Source organism: Callorhinchus milii, unplaced genomic scaffold (genome assembly GCF_018977255.1).
Source record: "Callorhinchus milii isolate IMCB2004 unplaced genomic scaffold, IMCB_Cmil_1.0 Scaffold14, whole genome shotgun sequence".
In the NCBI taxonomy this organism is placed as follows: Eukaryota; Metazoa; Chordata; class Chondrichthyes; order Chimaeriformes; family Callorhinchidae; genus Callorhinchus; species Callorhinchus milii.
The window spans coordinates 14175541-14192889 of NW_024704755.1; the positions used below are offsets into that span (position 1 = coordinate 14175541).

A 17349-nucleotide genomic window follows, 5' to 3' on the forward strand; every position below is an offset into this window, starting at 1 on the left:
TGACCAAAGAATTGAAAGCAGCAGTGTCACCTCCGGCCTGGACTTTGTCATGAGCTCTTCCCACACACTATGTACCATGCAGAAGACATGGGAGTCTGTATCCCATCACCCCCCCCACACACAAAAAAAATTCTGTCTCTGACTTTGCTTTGGCATGTGTCCTGTCCTTGCTTTTGGTAGTCCTTGTTTTTGCATTGGGCAAATATCTCTGTGAGCTGACATTGTGGTGTTCAGTAAGTTTGCAAACTTATAGGGTTTTTTTTCTGTCCCTCTGTGTTAGTCCCTTCACTTGAGCCTTTCAAAATCCATCTTCAATTCCTAGCAGTTTTTCCCCCAAAAAAATCACGACAAAGTCTGAAAGGTCAGGAAAAGGTTACCCACCGCCTGTTTTCAAGTCAGCATTAATTCAAGGACCTGCCTGTGTCATCCTTGGTTAATGCATCCAATTTAATGTTTGTCATCTACTCTAGTTGAACATTTCTGCATGGATTCTGAGCTCGGAGATAATAAAGGGCACCAAATCCTCACAAGAGTAGCTGATATATACGCATGATGATGCATGATTTATACCCTCTATAATTACTGCAATGAGCTTTTTTAAAAAACAATAAAATAAATGAAGTTTTAACCTATATGTATAATGCGTTGAAGGCATGTTGCTTTTAAAAAATGGTTAACTCTGAGTTTAACAAAATGTAACCAGGTGAAACCATGTCTTTTCGGTTTAGTTGCAGAGATTGTATGTGTTCGGGTTCGGGTTGCCTGTAGGGCTTGGGATGACGCTGGCTTCTTTGTGTTTCAGAATCGCATGCACGAGTCACTGAAGTTGTTCGACAGTATCTGTAACAACAAATGGTTTACAGACACTTCCATCATCCTCTTTCTCAACAAGAAGGATATATTTGAGGAGAAAATAAAGAAATCCCCGCTAACGATCTGCTTCCCTGAGTACACAGGTAACTAACAAGATCTTCTCCACAGCTGCCCACAGCAAGGCCAGGGCTGGGGATTATTTGAAGTATCAGAATCAATTGATTTCTTTTGAATTCGACCTTGGGAGAGATCTCTATTCGTTGGTAAAAGTACAGACTGCGATTATGAATTATGAAGAGAGATCTCTTTAGATACTCACACAGTCAGTTTACTGAAGACTGGAGAATCATTGCCCCAGTATCTGCTAATAGAACTGAATGGTTAAAGGAAAGTATCTATTTGCTGTGACAAACTATCAGAAATAGCTAGGCATTCCTTGAAATCCTATATTAGGTCCTATCAGTGGAATACTGAGCACTCATATACAACTATTGTATCTCCTATTACATAATAATAGTAACCCTTGTATTTGTTATAGCACCTTATCACATCATCGCGATGTTTCAAAGCGCTTCACAGGATATACTGTAAAGTGGATTGACTGTGTGGGAAAAATGCGGCAGCTAATTGGGCACAGCAATGTCCCACATTCAGCTGAGGAGCAAGGGAACATTTTTATTTGGGGGATTTGTTTGCCAGGACACCGGGAGAAACTCCCTTCTCTTTTCGAGTAGTGCCATGCGATCTTTAACATCAACCCAAACAGGCAGACAAAACCTCAATTTAACATGTGATCCGAAAGATGGCACCTCCGACAATGTAACCCCCCCACCCCACCCAGCACTGTATTGGAGTGTCAGCTTAGACTATGTGATTCCAAATCCCGATGTAGGGCATGAACCCACAACCTTCTGACTCAGAAGTGAGAGTGCTACCACTGCACCAGGCTGACACTCATTGAAGCAATGCTTGAACCAAAATAGGAATGAAGCACATAATGGTAAGACCACCGAAAAGGGACCTTACATATAGGTTCAAAGGCACAGGGTCCCTGCTCTGTGCTGAGTTAGCCGATAACTGGGGTAGCAATTGTAGCTACAATTGGCTTAGCTCCCCCACCTGAAAAACTCAACTAAGGTTCCTACTCCTGCTTACTATCCAGAGACCTCTTCAGCTAAGAATAAGATCAAGCTTAGCTGTGAACCCCCTCGGTTGAACAGTACGATACAGTTTATATTTATACAACCTCATTCATGTCCAGAGAACATCCCAAAGTGCATTCACAGGGCTGGCTGGGTACCTGAGCTGGAGGTGGAAGCCCAGGGGTGGCGGAGGGGAAAGATGACTAAAAGCGCAGTCAAAGAGCTACATTTTCAGACATGCCTTGAAAGAGAGAAGGGAGAGAGGGAGCAAGTCAGATGGCCCCAGGAAAGAGTTCTAGAGAGCAGGGGCAGAATGGCTGAAAGCTGGTTCGGTGTTGGTGGGTGTGTAGGGCAGGAGACATGAAGCAGGACGTTGCCTCCTGAGTGGAGGGACTTACCAAGTCAGTAGAGTTGAAGGAGGTCACAGAGGTAGGGTGGGGATTTAAAGGTGGGGACAAAGATCTTGAACTTGATCCACTGGGAGATGGAGAACCAAGGGAGCCGAGTGAGAAGATAGTGATGGGTTTTGGAGACGAGTGGGGGAGAGGACAAAGGGCACAGAAATCTGGCTATTCTGCAGTTTGAGTAGGGAGGAGCTGGGGAGACAAACAAACTGAGCATTCGAGTTGTCAATCCTGGATGTGATAAAGGCCTGGATGAGGGTCTTGACGGTCCAAGAGGAGAGGCAGTGGTAGAGACAGGCAGCCTGCAGATTCCGTGTGAAACCTCACACATGAATAATAGCCACTAAATCCCAGCACTGACTGGAAGATGCCTGTGTAACTGTGCTCCTATACATAGAGCAATTCATCTCAACCTTCACACAACAAACACTATAGTTTCAATTGCAAGGCTAGAAATATCCTCCTAGTCTTTGATTGGATTTGTCCTCCATAAATCACTGTAGAGGTGCTTGTTCTCCTCTATATATACATCAGTTTGAGTGAAGAAGTCACTGCAAGGGATGGTAATTGAAGGAAGGTTTTGGTTTTGAGAAGACCTTTTCTTCCATAGCTAAAGTACAAGTCAGCTTATTACAATTTAGTCTATCAGCTCTTTACGTTCGTTTATGCAAATCCGGTTTTACCTTTTCAAAAAAATACTCTACACCAGGAACCTGAGGCCCATCCATGCACTCGCCTCTTGTGTGCTTATTGCAGCTTACCATTACTGAAACAGGTGTCACAGAAGGAGAGGGCAATGTCAGCTTGCAAAGTCACATTTTTGATGTGATTGAGGATCTTCAGACTCATTCACTGGAACACCACTGTTAGTTAGCTCAAGCATTATCTCGACTGAGGTTAACCAAAAGGGCTAGTACCTGGGACAATAAACGAACCTGGCAAAGTAAGCGTGAGGAACATGGTTGAATGTACCTGATGTTATCTTATTTCTGTTCTTTGTCTCTCTTTCAGGCCCCAACCTGTTTGCTGAAGCTGTGTCTTGCATTCAGTCCCAGTACGAGAAAAAGAACAAATCATTGATCAAGCTGATCTACACACACACCACCTGTGCCACCGACACTAATAACATTCAGTTTGTTTTTGATGCAGCAATTGATGTTATCATTGCGAATAATCTGCGAGGCCTTGGACTTTGCTAGTTAGTAGAGTGTGGCAAACACAGCATTTCTGGGATGTTCTGATGCAGGCTTTACTCCTGTTTAAAAAAAATCCCTCCAACTCCCCACAGAGTATTGTGCAACTGCTGCTAAGCCACAGAATAGATCCAGACAAATTCTATCTTCACTCAACATAGCACCTAGTAATATGACATACCAACACAGGCACTGCCTCCTTTACATACATCATACTCATCCATTCTCATACTCAGGTACTCACTCTCGCACAAGCATTCACTGCCCTGAGCACTCACACTCATCGATGGGCACACACGTATATACACATGACAATGAAGCTCCTGTATTTTTCTATGTTGCTGTGCAAAATTCACCAGCCCCATTCGCTGTTGTGCCTTCTGAATGTTTTATTATCTCCAAAAGAGAATAAGCTTTCTCAGTTTTGTCTTGTTTGGAGAAATATTTCCCCCAATTTTTTTTTAAAAAGTAAAGAAAAGGTATATTGGAGAAATGGTAGAGAATTATTCATCCACAAACTTCGCTTTTGAATCTGCCAAATGAATGTGGGTTTTGGACAATTTTCACATGAAATACCAGCGTTTAAGCAGTTTTGCAGAGTTTAACTATTCAACAGATAAGCTAATTTATTGTGCTTTTGTTTGCTTGTAGAATAATATTGGTATCGGGAATTTATCTCACAGAGAAATGTGTCCTGGCTCTGATTGTTCAGGTACTGTTGGCCATGGGCCAGGATTGGAATGTGAGACTTCATTGACTGAATCAATGGTATCCAGCCAGTGGATATCTTTCAAACCATGCAATGTAGTTGGGAAGAGAACCAGTCTGCAGTGGTGGTGTGTCAGAGCACTGTTTTGGATGTGAATTCATGAACTTTCACATCAGGTTTAGATACACAATGATTCTCTAACAGGAGTATTATCCTGTTGGTGCCCAGAGTGTGTCAAACCTCCAGGAACTCAGTTCTGGAAGTAAATTGCATTGGAACAGAATTCCCAAAGGTTAACTTGATTAACTTTTGGACATTGGAAGTAACAGCCATTAGCAAGTCCTGTTACAAATCGCTCTGTTACAAATTGATCCTCAGACTTGTATTTAATCCACTTATCCTCTGGCACCCCCCTATCTCTCTGACCTGCTTATACCACTACTCGCTACTTGCACTCAGCTAGTTCCTGCCTCCTGCTTGTCCCTCGTCCCTTCCGCTCCACCATCGACTGCTGTGCTTTCAGTCACTAGACCCCAAATTTTGGAACTCCCTCCCTCAGTCCCGCCACCTTGCCACCTCCTTCCCAGTCTTCAAATCACACTTGAAGACTTTCTTCAACCGTGCCTATGGTCACCCCCTACCTCTCCCCTGCTCAGTGTCAAGCTACGCAATTACTACGCACACTGAGGCACTACCCCACATGAAGGGTGTTACATAAATGCAAGCTATTGTTGTTGTATTCGACCTCATGGTGTGTGCGCATTTTCTGTTTGGCAAAGGGCTGTGAGTATTTTGTCAAAGGGCCTGCATAGTCCTGGTCCTCAAGGGCTTCAAAATAGAGCAGTATTGGCAAACAACAAGAAGATGTTGAGGGTTTGCCTAGCAGTCTGTCACATGCCTTTGTAAGGCTCACTGTTCTTGTGCCATGAGTGTTCCTTTCCAAACTATGAACCACAAAGAAGGATAACTTCTTACCATCTCATCTACATAGTGCCATTAAACTAAGTTGGGCAAAGTTCAGCCAGATTGGAGTGCTTTACATCAATGAACTGTGCGGAGTACCTGTATTTGGGCTTTGGATTAAACCTTTGTCTGAGACCAATACAATTGTTCCAGGGTTTATCCTCCCTTTGCTACAGAGGAACCCTCAGGACCCCCATTGCTCTGTCACAGTTCAATGGCAGAGTCCCAGCGACTACTGCATAGGAGAAGGAGCCAGAACTTCATCTCGAGTCACCACATAGTGTGACCAGCACTCAGCTGTTATTTATTTATTGCGTGAGAATGTATTTATAAATCGTTCTGTACCAAAGTGAACGTTGATCTGTTCATGCAGGTAAATACAATAAACGTCTGATAACTCGTCACTTCAGGGGAAAAGGGGCTCAGTGACAAGTTATCCGGAGTGGCGAGTTAAGCATGTGTATAAATGCATAAATAAATGCAGCTGGCATATTAGCATCATGATGACTTAAGTGGTAGTTTTCTGTTGTGAATACCGTCTTTCCTCCTGCACATCCACCTGGCCCATACCCCATGGCTCCATCCTTGGCCCCCTCCTTTTCCTCATGTTCCTTTTCGGCAATGTCATCCACAGACGCGGGGTAAACTTCCACATGTATTCAGATGACACCCAAATCTACTTCTCCTCAACCAGCTGCAACTCCAAGTCCGCTGATTTTCTGTCAGCTTGTCTGTCAGACATCAAGGCCTGGATGAGCACAAACTTCCTGCAGCTGAACGTGGACGAGACAGAAGCCTTATTCCTCGGCTTCTGTTAACGTCTTATCTCCTGTGGCTCTGAGCTCCTCAACCTCCCCAACCTATCCCTAAGACTTGCTGAGCCTGTACATAACCCAGGTATTAGGTTCGATCCACAGCTCCACCACTCTTAAGCACTCCGAGACCCTTCCCCACGTGAAGGGTACTATATAAATGCGAGTTGTTGTTGATGTTAATGTAATTATCAATGAGATGTCAATAAAGTGCCAGCTCTTTCTTATAGGGTGTGTTTGTGTGGTTTCTCCCTGTCCTGGTCATGTTGAGTGCAATCTTTCAATGGCAGATCTTGGCTTCTCAGAGGAGCCTCTTTAAGGAGTCAAATGTGCAGAAAGTATATATTTTGTAAATATATTGCTGTTTTGTAAAAAAAAATATTGGTTACAACTAGTGGCAGAAGATGAGCAATGCTCCAACCTTGCATTTTATCATGGTGAGTAGAGTGTCTACATAGCATTTATATCCTCAGTTATCCAACAAAATGGAACGCCTGACTTGCTTTCACTTCCCGTTGCTTTATAGTCCCAGGTGCTTTCCGAAGGTCTAGGCAGAATATTACCAGGGTTTTGCCTCACTCTTTGTCACATTTGGGCACATTTGGCAAATCTCTCACCTTCCTTTACTTGGTCCTGCTGCCAACCTTTGGTGGGACTACTTGAGATTCTGTTGGCTATGCAGTTTCACAATAGGTGATACTCTCTGAGTAAATTGTGTACCTACTGTAGCAGAGAACCAGGTATTCGAGAACAGAACAAAGAGTGTTGGTATTGGCATCCTAGATGTGTACAGCATAATCTTGTACATTGAATGGCTGGCATGATGTGATTGGTTTTATTTCAACTACACTATCTGCTGCTGTGTATTTACATAGAACTTCAGTTTATTTCCATACAACTGTAACCATTTTCAGTTGGCTTCCATAGAGGTATTCTACAAATACACAAAGTTATTTCTGGGTGGATGGTCCTCTCTCCAGATTGCTGTCGTTAATGAGTAGTATGTAGAGAGGGTTTGTCAGTACCGTAATGAGAGCCAAGAGCTTTTAGATACCATAGATACATTCCAGAGGAAGCTAGATCTTCACATAAGGGAGAGAGGAACAGAAGAGTATGGGAGGGAGTAAGGAGTGGGTGGAGACTCGTATGGAGTATAAACACTAGTATTGACTGATTGGGCCGAGTGGTGTGTTTCCATGCTGTACGTACTTTGTGAGCTTGATGTTTGAGTATTTATATAATTGGTTCATTTGATTGCACAATTCTGAGTTTTTCAGAACCTTTGAGTGTTTGGAGAGTTCATGTGACTCTCTAGCTTCCTTCTCAGCAGAGAAGCCAGTTGAAGAGCTTGTGCGATTACAGATCCCAGGGGCCCTTTGCTAAAGGGTTTCCCGATTCTGGCATGAATGCAGGTCAATGAATGTCAATCAATGGGTTTCAGTGCTTCTGTGTTCAACCAGAAGAAAGTGACGAAATTGGGATGGATGTGATTGAACAGCAAAGGCAGTAGCTCGACCAGGCAATACTGCAAAAAAGCATACAGCCTGGTTGATCTCTGAATTGTAATAAGGAAATCTCAAGTATGTGGGGCACTCGTTTTCCTCTATCCTCCCCAGTTGGCTCATGAAACGTTTACACCGGACAGAGTTATCATTATTATTATTGTATTATTATTATTATTTTTGCAAGAGCACATGTAGTAGAACCCAACTGGCTTCCATGGTATGGAATGTCAATATACAAAACATGGCCCTAAAGAAGAGAGCAAAGGACTATTTGACTTTCAGAATGAATGCCACTTGAATGAATGAATCCTCTAAGAAGCCGGTCGATGTTACGCCATCGGTCTACGTCAAAGTATCTGTGAATTTCTTTCTTGAAGTTTGGAATGAGTTTGATTGCGAGCTTTCTTGTGCCTTATACCTATTGGCTCTGTTTATTAACTGGACTCATTAGTAGTTTCCTCCTTCTGATGCTAACCAGTCCTCCCTCTTTCTCTCTCTTCTCTCCCTGTCTCCTGCTGCAGAACCGCATGCACGAATCTCTTATGCTGTTTGACTCCATCTGTAATAATAAGTTCTTCATCGACACCTCCATTATCCTTTTCCTGAACAAGAAGGACTTGTTTGCGGAGAAGATTAAGAAGTCGCCTCTCACAATCTGTTTCCCTGAGTACACAGGTAGGAATCTTATTGTGTTCAACTCGCCTCTGTCCCTATCTGTGTTTCTCTGAAGGTGACTGCCTCTCTCTTTTAGTGGACTTGTGTGTGTCACTCTCCTGGGCCAGCCTGCCCGCTCAATAGAAATATTTCACTAACAAAATTAACCATTCTCTTGCAAAGACTAAAAGGGACAATGTGATCAGCAATTTCTGAAATATTTGTGTCCGTGGATGTGTGTGTGTGTGCGTGAGAGAGAGTAACAGTATTATGGGGTGGGGTATGCTTGAGCCCTCCAAATTTTGTTATTTTTAAAACACATTTTTCAAATGTGTTCATCATCACTTCCAACACTTATTGTGACAATCACAGATTAAACCCACTCCAAGACTCCAATCAAGTTATGCTGGTCTTGTGTATCTACATGGATAACTGGCCTCCCCTCCTCACATTATTGAAATGTAAAATAATATATTCCAAGAAGCAGCTGAAGCATTTTCCTCATACAGCAGTAACTTAAGAAACCAGCAATACAGCAGCGAAGTTGGTAACAAGGGACATGATCTCGCGATTATTACTACAAGAAATAATGGGGAGGTTAGAAGAAATCTTTTCTTGCAGAGGGAGGGTTGTTAACAGGGAAATGCTTTACCACAAGTGGCTATTGAAACTCATACATTTTAAAAACATTTAAAAGAGAATTATAGAAATAGGAATAGTGAAGAGGAGTTAAAGAGGAATAATGTAAGAGCAAGGAAATTGAAATCAGTGTGTTTAGCTCCACTGGAGAACCTGACACCAGCAGAGATTCTGAAGGCTTTTATTTTACTCTTGTCATTTCTATGAATGTAATTCATGTCTGTCAAACTTTGTTGACTTCTTTGAATATATTGCAGCCCAAGTTAACAGTGGCACTCTCTATCATATAATTCAGACTTTCAGAAGGTTTTTGCCAAAGATGCAAATGAACCAACAGGAATGCTGCTGCTGTGTTTGCTGTGTTTGTATTTGTAAAGCGCCTTTCATGACAGGAGAACGTCCCAAGGCGCTGGACAGACACATTTACGGACCCGAGCTCGGGGTCCGGGAGGGTGGAGGGCAGGGGGGGAAGCAGGGAGATTGAAAGCACGAAGAGGATGGTCTTGAGATGGATCTTGAAGGTGGCAAGGGAGGGGGCGAGATGGAGGAACTGTGGGATGGAGTTCCAGAGGGTGGGGGCAGTGTGGCAGAAGGCCCACCCGCCAATAATAATAATAATATAATAATAATAATCCTTTGCATTTGATATAGTGCTTTTCACGTCCTCTAGACGTCTCAAAGCACTTCACAGAATAGACTGTAAAGTGAATTGACTGTATATTTGTGGGCGAAGTGCGGCAGCCAATTGGGCACAACAGTGTCCCACAAACAGTCGTGGATTGAAAATTATCAATTTACAATTTTCTTTTGAGGGGCTATTATCAGGCTTGTAGAGTAAGGAAACTTGCCCTTGGTTTCACCCTGCCATAATAATACTAATAATCCTTGCATTTGATATAGCGCTTTTCACGTCGGGAGGATGTCCCAAAGCGCTTCACAGAATATACTGTAAAGTGAATTGACTGTATATTTGTGGGCGAACGCGGCAGCCAATTGCGCACAGCAGTGTCCCACAAACAGTCGTAGATTGAAAATGACAAATTTATTATTGTTTTTGGTTTTGGAGGGATTATTATTAGGCTCTGTGTGGAGTAAGGAAACTTGCCCAAGGTTTCGCCCTCTGCCTGGAATTGAACTCAGGTCTCTCGCTTGCAAAGCGAGTGCTCTAACCGCTGAGCTACAGGACTCCATAGTGGGGCAAGTGAGGTGGGGGGCATGAAGCAGGCCGGAGCCCACTGAGCGGAGGGAGTGAGCAAAATGGCAGAGGGTTAGGAGGTCGCAGAGGTAGGGGGGAAGCAAGACATGGAGGGCATTGAAGGTGAGGAACAGGATCTTGAACTATTTCCTCTGTGTGATGGGAAGCCAGTGGAGTCGGGCGAGGATAGGGTTGATAGGGTCAGAGAGCCTAGTGCGAGAGAGAACACCAGCTGCAGAGTTCTGGATGATCTGCAGCCTGTGGAGGGAGGAGTTGGGGAGGCTGACAAGCAGGGCGTTTGCATAGTCAAGCCTGGAGGTGATGAAAACATGAACAAGAAAGGATAGTTGAGGATCAAACAAAACCCCAAGGTTCCAGACTGGCTTAGCAAAGTGGAGTGTGCAACCATGGATAGTGATGCTGTCAGCGCCTGAGGTGAGGAGGCGCTGAAGGGTTGTTGAAACTGCAGGGATTTGCTGCCAATGTGCAGTATTGGGGGTTGAGCCAGTGGGAATGATACTAGAGCACCATTTCTTTCAGCACCAAGTGAAGGTGGTTCAGGAGCACCTGCTGAAGTTGGTCACATTTGCTGACAACACAAATCTCAGAGGTGCAACAGGGAGCACATGCAAATTTAACCTTGCAGTAGGAATACTAGTTGTGAACTCGCCTCTTTTCTCAGACTGAATGCTGCCGAAGCCCTCATCAGAGCTTTTGTCACCTCACAGTCTGATTTCTCAAACATGCTTCTTGCTGGTCCCTCCAGGTCCATTATGCACAAGATCCAGTTATTACAAAACTCTGCTGCCCGTATCCTGACCTGCTCAAACTCCACACCCCTATTTCCCAGGACCTCGCCAGGCTCCACTAGCTCCCTGTCTCCAAACGGATCAATAATAATAATCCTTGCAGTTGATATATCGCCTTAATCACGTCTTTGAGATGTCTGAAAGGGTTTCACAGAATATACTGTAAAGTAAATTGACTGTTTTTATTTTGTGGGCGAAACTCGGCAGCCAAGAAGATCCATCAACTACAAGGTTCTTACTCTAGCATACAAATCCCTTCATGCCTTATATCTCTGACCTACTTGTAGACCACTCCTCTGCCTGCCCCCTTTTCTCAGCTAACACACGCCTGGGTTGCATTCCCCAACCTCTCCGAGCCTTTAGCCAATACGCACCTAATCTTTGGAATTTACTGACGCGATCCTTCCTCCTCACACCCTCTTTAACCATCAAAAAGTCCCACCTGAAAACTTACCTCTTCAATTGTATCAAATGGTAGGAGACCCTTCTCTTTTGCTCAGCATCAACCCCATCACTGTTAAGTGCTCTGAGGCATTATCCTCCGTGAAGGGTGCTATATAAATGCAAGCTGTTCTTGTTGTTTGGTACAGAGAAGAGATAAGCGATAGCGAGAAATTAAATTGGCACAGCTGATAATAGATATGACTTGTCATTTGCGAATATGCCACCAGTATTTTCCATCCAAGGATAGATTTGTAAAACTATCAGTGGTTCACACAATAAAGAAGTTATCGATCTGCGCCGAGCAGCACAGGAAATCTCCAATTATCATCAGAGTAATCGGAGCTGTCCAGTCAGAACTTCACAGCACTGGAGCTGCTGAAAACACTGAATGAGTTTAATGCCAGACCCATCAGGTCATTTCACATAAACAGCAACTCACAGTGGATGTCCAAGCAAGTCAACATACCCAATGCACAGTACTGTACAAATGCTGTTGTCATGAGAAACCATTCAGAGTTCCGTAAACTCTTAGACTTAAGATCATTGTCTTAAAATTTAAGACTGTGCCGAATTTTTCAGTGCTGTCTTGTTTGGAACTCGTTTTCCACAGTTCAGAAAAAAAAACAGCTTCCAGGTTAAATAAATAAAATCGATGGTCTTACAGCGAAAGTCAGTCTGGTGGTATTTCGAGCTTCAGATAAAGAGCAGGACACTCGTCAGAATTAATGAGCTCTCCCTGCTTGTGCATTGCCTGACAGCACTGCCTGAAGTCATACTAGTCTGTGTCTGCAAAATATTCTGATATAAATGATCATGACTGAAAATACATGAATCTTGTGTTTTTTATATTGAGCAAACAAAGTAAATAGGTTGGGTGTAACCTGTAATACATACGGCCTATGACAGAACACAAAGGCGCTGCATGTGATAACTTGTTCTGTGTTTTCTTCTGTTCTCACTATGATTTTTAAGTGGAACATAACTATTTGGAGTGGAGATACCGATAGATGTTAGAAATTAATTTACTTAGTCTTGATGCATTTCCTATTGTTTGAATCTATTGTTCATTTGCTTTGTGTGTGTGTGCGCATCGATGTATGTGCGCACACACTCATTTGTGTGAGTTTTGTGTAAATGTGTGTTGTGCTTCGGTATGCTTGTCATGTCAGTGTATATACTTTGGTATGTGAGTGTTTTGTATCTACTTATGATTCAGTGCTTATCTACATGCTTCTCTTTATGTGTCCTTCTGTGATTGTGTGTGTTTCTCAGTGTGCGAGTCTTGTTGTGTGACACCTCTCAAATAAAATGACAACACTTTCCATCCAGAACATAAAAACATATTAACTTAATTACAGGTCCACAAGCTCCTCTCTCTCCCCGCTAACATTCCTCTCTGGGCTTTTAACCTGCTATGTAACCTGTCATTGTATCTTCTAGATCACATATATTACCTCTGTTTTAACCATAAAACAATCACTTGTTTTACATCTGAACTTATCTCAGACCCCTTAACATCTGATATCTTCTCCACCCCAATTATTTGTTTGTGTGCAAATAAACACTGGAATTACTGGATACTCCAGGTTACTTTTCAAATGGCAGTGAAAGAGTAATTAACTGTAGAAAGGTGACCACAAAGTGTGCAGGCACTGCTCTCTTTGAAGGCATCTGGGAGTTGCCGTTATACTGTGTACAGATAAGGGACAGTGAGGTTGTGGGTTTGGTTGCAGTATTTACAACATACATTTGTTTTAAATATGCAGCCACTTTTGAAGGGTCGAGGGGTTTACTATGATCACGTACTTAGCAATGTCCCCTAGATACCAAATTATACAGAAGGCCCTAATGTCTCATTTGATATATGGCACCTCTGACATTGCAGCCCTCCCTCAGCATTGGACTAGAGCTCAACACAGTTACTCTGCCATTTTCCAATTGCTAAAAATAGTGATATTATCGCATTCTAAGACGTAGTGAAAAGGTTGGCTATTTTTAGCAATCAATGTGTAATGGACTCCAGGGGTGTCTCAGCAATCAACCCTTTCTCATTGTCATATGCTGAGTTATACACAAACTAATGAGGAAACACAGCGCCTTGTCACATTAGCCCTCACTTCACAGCCTCAGTGGAACACAGACGGATAGAGGGCAGCTCAGTGATGAATTTCACTTTAGACAATTCATAATAAAGCACCTGTTCAGAACTAAACATTTCAAAGACTTATTGTGTGAGATAGATGAGCAGATTATCAACCTGGCATCCTGCGTCACTGCCTCCATTAGACCTCGAGGGCTGTCTCACACCAATACACAGCACACGCAAACTTTTTATATTATATTGTATTTATATCTATTGTGAGCAAGCAATTATGATTGCTTGCGCATAATAGATATAAATACAATATATAGTAGCAAACAGCGAGATATAGGCCACGTATTAATCAATGATTTTCTTCCAGTTACAGGAAAGACGTAGAATGTATTATATATATATTATGTTCAGGCTCTTACATTAAGACTGAGTTTGTGGAAATTAAACAGGTAAAGTGAATGAGCAATGGGGTTCAGTTTTGAAAAGGACTAAAGGGGGTCAATTTAGAAATATTTGTACATTTCAGAATCAACAGAAAGGAAAATGATAAATTAAAACGGTAGGAATCAAATCAATCAGTGTTCCTGAGCATGGTGGTTGCGTCAGTCAGACCACATTATGCCTATGTGCAGGTCTGGACAATTTATTGATGGGAAGATATTTCTGTATTGCAAAGAGACTGAAAGAAAATGAATAAGAAGGATAGATTGGTGTCTCAAATTATCAAGCAATGAGATGGATTGATGTATCTCCTTGGGAATAAAGAAGGTGAAGGAGAGGCGTGGTTGTGGCAGAGGACATGACTTGCTATCACAGCACGAGTAATGGGGATGGAATGTCCAGAGTGAAGCCATCAGTTGGAATAAATCAGAGGTGGACGAACTCTTCCCTTTCGCACATATTCTGATCAGCGCCTTTGAAGATATCAGTCCCATATTGTGCCATTGTGAATCCAGGATCCATGGTGGCATCTTGTGGGGCAATAAAAGAGTTCCTTTTGCAATGGAGCAGTGTCTTCTCTGCTGCTGAAAATCGCAAAAAGTTATTTAACAGAAAAAAACAGTGACACTGACCAACAACAGCAACTTGCATTTATAAAGTGCCCCTCACACAGGGTAGCATCTCAGAGTGTAACTGACCAGGCCCACACACTAAATGGTTTTGAGGCTGGACAAAAAGCTCTGGAGGTTCTCAAAGTTGTTTTCTCAAAGGCTGCCGGTCTAATATCCATCAGGAAAAAATTAAAATCTTATTTCCGTCTAACATTCTGGCTTGTCTTTAAATCCAGAGTGAAAGAGTTGACTCCCAGGACCTTTGTGGTCACAGGCTAGTTCTGCTGGTCTCTGATTTCCTGGAGGAAGCATTTACAAACCTCCATCCTGAAGATGGGAAGGGGTGGGGGGATTTACTTTTACTTCCACAATAAAGTTTTACTTTACACGAAGCATTAAGGATGAAGAAACACCCTTGTGTGTTTTATGGCATTTTGCAATTCTAAATGAGAACAGATTGCTGAGACCATGGTTTTTCATCAATATTATTCAGGCCCTGATATAAGACAGATGATCAATACAGTGCAACTTGTCATCATTGTCTGCTATGGCTATGAGCACAATCAAAGCCATTGTTGTTACCAAATTGTCAAGAGTCATGATTTGTTTGTTAAAGTCTTTACAACAGAAGCGCATTTTTTTCTGTTCCCCAATCTGCTGTGTGTTATTAGGGTTCAACACTCATGAATACATTATTTAATAATAAACTGAGTATTATTGGATCTAACACTCCTTTAACTCACCCTGTGTTAATGGAATATATGCTTGTTTACATACAGTATTCAGCTTGTGTGACTTGGGTGTAGTTATATTATGTAATATACTGGATGCTCTTCATATATCTAAAACTCCATCATCCGCCTTCTCACCTGCACCAAAATCTGCACGTCAATCATTCCAGGCTTCGCCAGGCTGCACTGGCTTCCTATCTCTCAGTGATTCTCACCCTCACGTATAAATCCCTTCACACCCCAGCACCTCTCTGAACTCCTCTTACCTCACTCCTCAGCTCGTCCCCCTCCTCCGCCCGGCTAACTCAGGCTTGCTGAATGCTCCTCCCTAGTACTCCCTTCCTCTACTTCTCTGTCTTGCCCCCTCCTATCTGTTCATCTCCCTTCATCCTTCCCCTTGCTTGGCAGCCATTCCCATCATTTCTGAGACTTTATTCTATGTGAAGGGCAATATGTAAATGCAAGTTATTGTTGTTGTACTCTTTAAAATGAATCAGTATAAGAGATGAATTTACATCAGCGGCAGCATTTAAATTTAAATTGCACCTTTAATGTGAAAGAAATTGCTTGATGCCTCTTACAAAGTAAAACTAATGAAGAATGAATTGAATGCTATTCATTTGGAAACAAATGCAGATGTTAATTTGCACCAGGAACATCCCACAAAAGAGGAATGAGACGAGCGAGCAATTACTTTCAATTTGTGATTGATGAGGGAATAGAAACCAGGAAAACTGGGAGAAAGATTCTGTATCTCTTTGAAATTGTGACACTCTGACCCAGTGTGTTTCGTGCGCATTATTGCATCTCCTTCACTCTGTGCTAAACACAGTAATTCCTACCAAATAATATAGTAGTCACATTGTCGGGCTCAGTGCCTTGTGTAACTATTTGCTTCCCTGCTGATGTAAATCCAGCTCCATCGCACTGACTGGCTCAGTAACTCTCCTCAACCAGTGCTGTGTGTTTCTGCCTCCCTCTCGACTGATGTTAATCCAGCTCCTTCATGCTGTCGGAATCAGTAACTCCTGTCAGACAGTGTTAGTGACTTTATCTCTACTGATGTTAATCCAGCTCCCAAGCACTGTTAGGCTCAGTAACTCCTACCAGGCAGTTTTGGTCAGTAATGTTGTTATTTGATGAAAAAGATTGTTAAGAATCAATGGAAATGGACAGGAAAAATTGCAGTGAATTAATTGGAATTGTCTGCTATTTTAAATGAATTCTGTGGACAACACTCAACAGCGTGTTGTCATTGACAGCTCTGCTTCCCAACACAGCCGTGGTTCTTTCAAGCGTACTGATGTGTATTGCAAACAGATGTGAAGCTTTATTGCTGAAGCCTTTTATACACAGAGGAGCCAGCAGGATTTAAAGGGACAGTGTTCCTGTTTATCAAGGTGCAATTAAGAGCAGTGCAGTGGACAATTTATTTTGGAGGTTTGTTTGGAAGTGTGTCACGGTTCAGTGCAACACCTTGGCAATATTGGGATGGACGGGGAGGGGAGGAGGGAGAATTATGATGTGAAGAATTAAATCCAGTTGCTGGGTGTTGAAAGTTTCTTCCAAACATCAGAAGTTGAAGAAACTAAGAAACTCCCATCTAAATCGATGTGCCGGTTATTCAATGCTGATGGCAACAGGAACCTAACTAATCAGCGTGCATTTTTACCTTGAATTGGGGATTGAGAGAGATTGTATTTTCAAGGTGTCAGTGAAAACCTTTTGAAACCTTTTGGACCTGAAAAAAAATGAGAGAATTTTGAACTCATGTGGAGGGAAGAGAGCCTGGAAAGAAAAGTAGTAACTAACCAAGCCCTCCATTGGTACTGCTTTCAGGCTTGTAATAAATAATAAAATTCTTGCATTTGATATAGCGCTTTTCACGTCTTCTCGACGTCTCAAAGCTCTTCACAGAATATACTGTAAAGTGAATTGACGTATATTTGTCAGCGAAGGCGGCAGCCAATTGCGCACAGCAGTGTCCCACAAACTGGTGGATTGAAAATTACCAATTTATTATTGTTTTGTTTCGGAGGCATTATTATCAGGCGTGTGGCGTAAGAAAACTTGCCCAAGGTTTCGCCCTGCCTGGAATTAAACCCAGGTGTCTCACTTGCAAGGCGAGTGCTCTAACCACTGAGCTACAGGTCTTATATCTACAGTGAAATCTACAGCACCTGCTTTCT

The 17349-nt window shown here is 42.5% G+C and overlaps 1 protein-coding gene across 1 annotated transcript in view; it reads left to right on the forward strand.

Annotated features, from left to right (window-relative positions):
- Positions 1-17349, forward strand: part of gnao1b (guanine nucleotide binding protein (G protein), alpha activating activity polypeptide O, b) — an 89537-nt gene that overhangs the window by 68663 nt on the left and 3525 nt on the right. The window contains exon 7 of the mRNA XM_042340414.1: positions 8063-8216. Within this exon, the coding sequence (XP_042196348.1) occupies positions 8063-8216 (154 nt within the window). The remainder of the gene's footprint in view (positions 1-8062; positions 8217-17349) is intronic.